Here is a 7,846-nt window from a genome sequence, read left to right as displayed (position 1 = left end):
AACTAAACCCTCCCAGATATATGTGTGTGTGTGTGTCCTTTTATCCTCTTTTCTCAGTCAAATATCTCAATTAGCCATTTAAACTGTCAAATTTGAACCATAAATCTTCTTTCCAAAAAAAATCCAATAGGATGCAATAATGAGCAGGTTTTCTTATCTTTTTTATTAATCTCTCAATAACCAAATATCCAAATAACTTTCATATATCGTTATATGATCTTCTTTTTGAAATGTGAATAATATACAGATAATCAAACAGCTTTTCAGATAGTTCATTCGGTAGTAGTGTCAGCAACGGCGACAGGTATAGCCTGAACAAAATCCAGCGCGGCTTTTGGGTCAAAGAAAATGCGAGGGGAAGAACTAGGAGGAAAAACTTTCATTCTTGTTGGGTAACTCAAAGAGGGAAGTAGTTTCTTATCATATGTTTGTTTCATTACCAAAGCAAAATCTTCTTTTGGATAATCTTCATAAAAACAGAGCTCAGGCACATTGAATCTGAAAACTCTGTTTTCTTGCCTGTCGCATTATTTGGTCTTTAATTTTAAAGTGATGAAAACAAACCAGAATAAATCTTGGTCTGCTTGAATCTTTAAATTTCGAAGTAAACGCTGTGTGCTCTTTCAGTAGCCCGCGGCTGTGATAAAAAAGTCGTAAACCGTTAAGTCTCCATTTTCTGCTCCTTGTTGCAATCCAACAATTAGTATATCATTTCCGCAAGACCTAGTTTCCAGGTCTGTAATCTTATTTTTATATTTTTCCAAATGGGTTGTAGTTTCAGACAACTTTTGCTTAGTTAACTTCAGTTCCTCTTCATGTTTAGTAACTTGAGTTTCCACATCTATAAGTTTTCCCAGAAATCATTTCATTATTATTCTTTTCCAGTTGATCTTTAATTGCCCTATTCTGATCTTGAATTGAATTCAGTGTCCAAACGATATCTTCAGCCCATGATGGCATTTCATCAGATCTTTCCTTTTTCATTACCTTTGTCAGTAGGTTCATGCAGATTCTTCCCACTTCTCGTAGACATAGACACAGTTACTCCCCTTCAAGAATCAGCAATTCAAAATTTAGGCTGAGGGAGGGAGAGAAAACTAAGAGCAGCACAGAATTACTGCTGCTCCATCGACAGACAGAGGCGGTCTCCTTGAAAGGGTTGTCATATGAGGAACGTGTGATGGTTCTGGGTCTGTACTTGCTAGAGTTCAGAAGGAATGATGGGGGTGTGGGGGAAACTCATTGAAACCATTTGAAAGCTGAAAGGCCTGGACAGAGTGGCTGTGGAAAGGATGTTTCCCATGGTGGGGGTGTCTAGAACAAGAGGGCACGGCCTCAGGTTAGACGGGCATGCGTTCATAATAGAGATGCAGAAATTTATTTATCCAGAGGGTGTGGGGGGTGTGTATGTGTGATATGTACAGACAGAAGGTTCATTTTGAGTGTTATGTGTTTGAACCCAGCATGTCTCACTACTGTCCAGTCTACCCCCTCACAATGTCTCTCCCCTCAGTGTTGTCTCTCCTCCTTTCCCAAGTGTACTTGTTCCCCGTCCCTCACCTTATCATGTCTCTCCTCACAGAGCTGAGCCGGTGCCTGTCGGCACGTCAGAAGCTGGAGACGCAACTGACAGAGAATACCATTGTGCAGGAGGTGAGCTAGAGCCAGGTCCACTCAGGACCCCCCTCGCCACACACACGATCTCATTGCCACGCACACTACCATTCAAATATGCTTTATTTTATGTGTGCGCAAAGAGTGTAGCATGTTCCCTGTCACCACACTTTTCAGAAGCTAGAACAAATATTGCGATGTTTCTACAGAACTGGCGTATCATTTACAACTTGCTTAACTGTCCAAGCAACACACACACAAAGTGCTGGAGGAACTCAGTAGGCGAGGCAGAGTACAGTCAGCATTTTGGGCCTCGACCCTTCAACAGGACTGGGGAGAAAAGCTGAGAAGTCAAGTAAGAAGGTGGGGGCAGGGGAGGGAGAGGTACAAAATGGTAGGTGATGGATGAAGTAAAGAGCTGGGAGGTTGGTGAAAGAGATAAGGGCTGGAGAACGGAGAATCTGATAGAAGAGGACAGAACATGGAAGGGGAGGAGCATCGGAGGAAGGTGATGGGTAGGTATGGAGATGCGGTGAGAGGGGTAAGCGGGAATGGTGAGGGCAGTGGGCACCGACCCTCTGTCTGTTAGAAAAAGCAGGATCTCCTGCTGGCCACCTTTTTCAAAACTACTTCCCATCCCTATTCCAATATGACAGTCCGTGCCCTCCTGTAATATCGCTTCTGGGGAGCCTGCAAGCTGATGGCATGAACATAAACTTATCAAATTTCCGGTAATTGCCCCCACCCCCCCACCTCACCATTCCCATTTCCTTATCTCCTCATCTGCCCATCATCTCCATCGGGTGTTCCAACCTTTTCCATTCTTACATGGCATACTGTCCTCTACTATCAAATTCCACCTTCGCTGGCCCTTTATCTCTTTCACCGATCAACTTGCTGGCCCTTTAGTACACCCTCTGCCAGTTTCACCCGTCACCTGCTAACTAGTACACCTTCATCCCTCCCCACCTCCTTCCGATTTCACCCGTCACCTACCACCTTGTACACCTTCATCCCTCCCCACCCCTCCCGGTTTCACCCGTCACCTACCAACTTGTATATCTTCATCCCTCCCCACCCCTCCCGGTTTCACCCGTCACCTACCAACTTGTACATCTTCATCCCTCCCCACCTCTCCCGGTTTCACCCGTCACCTACCAACTTGTACATCTTCATCCCTCCCCACCCCTCCCGGTTTCACCCGTCACCTACCAACTTGTACATCTTCATCCCTCCCCACCCCTCCCGGTTTCTCCCGTCACGTACCAACTTGTACATCTTCATCCCTCCCCACCTCTCCCGGTTTCTCCCGTCACCTACCAACTTGTACATCTTCATCCCTCCCCACCCCTCCCGGATTCACCCGTCACCTACCAACTTGTACATCTTCATCCCTCCCCACCCCTCCCGGTTTCTCCCGTCACCTACCAACTTGTACATCTTCATCCCTCCCCACCCCTCCCGGTTTCTCCCGTCACCTACCAACTTGTACATCTTCAACCCTCCCCACCCCTTCCGGTTTCACCCGTCAACTACCAACTTGTACATCTTCATCCCTCCCCACCCCTCCCGGTTTCTCCCGTCACCTACCAACTTGTACATCTTCATCCCTCCCCACCCCTCCCGGTTTCACCCGTCACCTACCAACTTGTACATCTTCATTCCTCCCCACCCCTCCCGGTTTCACCCGTCACCTACCAACTTGTACATCTTCATCCCTTCCCACCCCTCCCGGTTTCACCCGTCACCTACCAACTTGTACATCTTCATCCCTCCCCACCCCTCCCGGTTTCACCCGTCACCTACCAACTTGTATATCTTCATCCCTCCCCACCTCTCCCGGTTTCACCCGTCACCTACCAACTTGTACATCTTCATCCCTCCCCACCCCTCCCGGTTTCACCCGTCACCTACCAACTTGTACATCTTCATCCCTCCCCACCCCTCCCGGTTTCACCCGTCACCTACCAACTTGTACATCTTCATCCCTCCGCACCCCTCCCGGTTTCACCCGTCACCTACCAACTTGTACACCTTCATCCCTCCCCACCCCTCCCGGTTTCACCCGTCACCTACCAACTTGTATATCTTCATCCCTCCCCACCCCTCCCGGTTTCACCCGTCACCTACCAACTTGTACATCTTCATCTCTCCCCACCCCTCCCGGTTTCTCCCGTCACCTACCAACTTGTACATCTTCATCCCTTCCCACCCCTCCCGGTTTCACCCGTCACCTACCAACTTGTACATCTTCATCCCTCCCCACCTCTCCCGGTTTCACCCGTCACCTACCAACTTGTACATCTTCATCCCTCCCCACCTCTCCCGGTTTCACCCGTCACCTACCAACTTGTACATCTTCATCCCTTCCCACCCCTCCCGATTTCACCCGTCACCTACCAACTTGTACATCTTCATCCCTCCCCACCTCTCCCGGTTTCACCCGTCACCTACCAACTTGTACATCTTCATCCCTCCCCACCCCTCCCGGTTTCTCCCGTCACCTACCAACTTGTACATCTTCATCCCTCCCCACCCCTTCCGGTTTCACCCGTCACCTACCAACTTATACATCTTCATCCCTCCCCACCACTCCCGGTTTCTCCCGTCACCTACCAACTTGTACATCTTCATCCCTCCCCACCCCTCCCGGTTTCACCCGTCACCTACCAACTTGTACATCTTCATCCCTCCCCACCCCTCCCGATTTCACCCGTCACCTACCAACTTGTACATCTTCATCCCTCCCCACCTCTCCCGGTTTCACCCGTCACCTACCAACTTGTACATGTTCATCCCTCCCACCTCTCCCGGTTTCACCCGTCACCTACCAACTTGTACATCTTCATCCCTTCCCACCCCTCCCGATTTCACCCGTCACCTACCAACTTGTACATCTTCATCCCTCCCCACCCCTCCCGGTTTCACCCGTCACCTACCAACTTGTACATCTTCATCCCTCCCCACCCCTCCCGGTTTCACCCGTCACCTACCAACTTGTACATCTTCATCCCTCCCCACCTCTCCCGGTTTCACCCGTCACCTACCAACTTGTACATCTTCATCCCTCCCCACCCCTCCCGGTTTCACCCGTCACCTACCAACTTGTACACCTTCATCCCTCCCCACCCCTCCCGGTTTCACCCGTCACCTACCAACTTGTACATCTTCATCCCTCCCCACCCCTCCCGGTTTCACCCGTCACCTACCAACTTGTACATCTTCATCCCTCCCCACCCCTCCCGATTTCACCCGTCACCTACCAACTTCTACATCTTCATCCCTCCCCACCTCTCCCGGTTTCACCCGTCACCTACCAACTTGTACATCTTCATCCCTCCCCACCTCTCCCGGTTTCACCCGTCACCTACCAACTTGTACACCTTCATCCCTCCCCACCCCTCCCGGTTTCACCCGTCACCTACCAACTTGTACACCTTCATCCCTCCCCACCCTTCCCGGTTTCACCCGTCACCTACCAACTTGTACATCTTCATCCCTCCCCACCTCTCCCGGTTTCACCCGTCACCTACCAACTTGTACATCTTCATCCCTCCCCACCCCTCCCGGTTTCACCCGTCACCTACCAACTTGTACATCTTCATACCTCCCCACCCCTCCCGGTTTCACCCGTCACCTACCAACTTGTACATCTTCATCCCTCCCCACCCCTCCCGATTTCACCCGTCACCTACCAACTTGTACATCTTCATCCCTCCCCACCTCTCCCGGTTTCACCCGTCACCTACCAACTTGTACACCTTCATCCCTCCCCACCTCTCCCGGTTTCACCCGTCACCTACCAACTTGTACATCTTCATCCCTCCCCACCTCTCCCGGTTTCACCCGTCACCTACCAACTTGTACATCTTCATCCCTCCCCACCCCTCCCGGTTTCTCCCGTCACCTACCAACTTGTACTAGTGGATTGATTTTTGCAATCTTCCAGTCCTTTGGGACCATGCCAAAATCAAGTGATTTTTGAAGGATCATGACCAATGCTCCTGTTATCACTTCAGCAACCTCTCTCCGGACTCTGGGCCAGGTCTGTCCGCTCCAGGTGACTTATCATTATTTAGATTTTTCAGTTTGCCTTGCACAGTTTTCTTTGTGATAGCAGTGTTACTGACTCCTGCTCCCTGACACTCACAGACCTCTGGAATACAGCTTGTGTCTTTCACCGTAAAGACTGAAGCAAAGTACTTATTAAGTTCATCTGCCATTTCTTTCTCCCCTATTGTCCCAGAAATGAAAGGTTTTACGAGGAACATTTGATAGCTGTGGGTCTGTACTCACTGGAATTCAGGATAAGGGGAGATCTCATTGAAACCTTTTGAATGTTGAAAGGTGTAGGCAGAGTAGATGTGAAAAGGATGTTTCCCATGGTGAGCAAACCATAAACATGGCTGATCCTTTTTTCTCTGCTCAGCCCCACTCCCCAGCCGTCTCCCCATAATCTTTGATGCCATGTCTGGGCTCTGCCTTAAATACATCCAATAGCCAGGCCTCCAATTTGTAACAACTTCCACCAACTTACCACCCTTTGGCTAAAGAAATTTCTTCACATCTCTGGTTTAAATAGACACCCCTCTATCCTGAGGCTGTGTCCTCTTGTGCTAGACTCCCCCAACATGGGAGTGCAGTCCCAGATCCACCAAATGTACCTCGTCTGATAACCCTTTCGTTCCCAGAATCATCATTGTTAACCTCCTCTGAATCCTCTTCAATGCTAGTACACCATTTTTTAGATAAGGAGCCCAAAACTGTACACAGTACTCAAGCTGAGGCCTCACCAGTGCCGTATAAAGCCTCAGCATCGCATCCCTGCTCTTGTGTTCTAGACCTCTTGAAATGAATGCTAACATTGTATTTGCATTCCTCACCACCCACTCAACCTGCAAGTTAACCCTTAGGATGTTCTGCACAAGGACTCCCAGGTCCCTTTGCATCTCAGACTTTTGGATTTTCTCCCTGTTTAGAAAATTGTTTGCACAATTATTTCTGTAATCAAAGTGTGTGACCTTGCATTTTCAAACATTGTATTTCATTTGCTGCTTTCTTGTCCATTCTCCGAATCTGTCAATGTCTTCCTGCATCCTCCCTGTTTTTTCAGCACTACCTGCCCCTCCACCAATCATCTTCAACTTGACAACAAAGCCATCTAAATCATTGATATACAGCATAAAACGAACTGGTCCCAACATCGATCCCTGCAGAACACCACTAGTCACTGGCAGCCAACCAGAAAAGGATCCTGTTATTCCCACTCACTGCCTCCTCAAATGCTCAAACCATGCCAGTAATTTTCCTGTAACACCACGGGCTCCTAACTTGTTAAGTGACCTCGTGTGGCAGCTTGTCCAAATATACAACATCCTCTGCATCCTCTTTATCTATCCCACTTGTACTCTCAAAGAGTTCCAACAGGTTTTCCCTGAAGGAAACCATGCTGACTTGGTCCTATCTTGTCCTGTGTCACCAAGTACTGCATCACCTCGTCCTTATCGATTGACTCCAACATCTTCCCAACCACTGAGGTCAGGCTAACTGGTCTATAACTGCTGAGTCCTGACGAAGGGTCTCGATCCAAAACGTTGACTGCTTCTTTCAACAGATGCTGCCCGACCTGCTGAGTTCATCCAGCTTTTTTTACGTCTTAACTGGTCTATAATTTCCTTTCTGCTTCCTCCCTCCTTTCATAAACAGTGGAGTGACTTTTGCAATTTTCCAGTCCTCAGGATCCGTGCCAGAGTCCAATGGTTCTTGAAAGATCATTCCTAATGCCTCCACAGTCTCTATCAGAACCTTAAGGTTCAGTTCACCTGGCCTGGGTGACTTGTGTGCCCTTAGTACCTGGATCTTTTTGAGCACCTTCTCCATTGTAATAGTAACTGCACCCACCTCACACCCATCAACATCGAGCACATTGTTAGTGTCTTCCACAGTGAAGACTCATTCACTTCATCTGACATCTCCTTGGTCCCCGTTATTATTTCTCCAGCCTCATTTTCTAGCGGTCCCATATCCATTCTCATCCCTCTTTTATTTTTTACATACTTCAAAAAGCTTTTACTATCCACTTTGATATTGTTTGCTAGTTTGTTTTCACTTTTCGATGCTCTATGTAGGTTTTTAAAAGCTTCCCAATCTTCTGTCTTCCCACTAATTTTTGCTCTGCAGTATGTACTTTATTTTGGTTTTACATTAGCTTTGACTTCCCTTGTCAGCCACA

General features: G+C 48.5%; 1 protein-coding gene across 1 annotated transcript in view; it reads left to right on the top strand.

Annotated features, from left to right (window-relative positions):
• Positions 1-1,505: 1,505 nt before the first annotated feature.
• The window catches only part of pfdn6 (prefoldin subunit 6), a 73,043-nt gene continuing 66,702 nt past the window's right edge, over positions 1,506-7,846 (top strand). Inside the window, exon 1 of the mRNA XM_059958561.1 lies at positions 1,506-1,653. Within this exon, the coding sequence (XP_059814544.1) occupies positions 1,567-1,653 (87 nt within the window). The 5' untranslated portion in view covers positions 1,506-1,566. The remainder of the gene's footprint in view (positions 1,654-7,846) is intronic.

Source organism: Hypanus sabinus, unplaced genomic scaffold (genome assembly GCF_030144855.1).
Source record: "Hypanus sabinus isolate sHypSab1 unplaced genomic scaffold, sHypSab1.hap1 scaffold_1092, whole genome shotgun sequence".
In the NCBI taxonomy this organism is placed as follows: domain Eukaryota; kingdom Metazoa; phylum Chordata; class Chondrichthyes; order Myliobatiformes; family Dasyatidae; genus Hypanus; species Hypanus sabinus.
The sequence above is the reverse complement of the archived record's forward strand: the minus strand, read 5'-3'. Positions and strand labels throughout refer to the sequence as shown.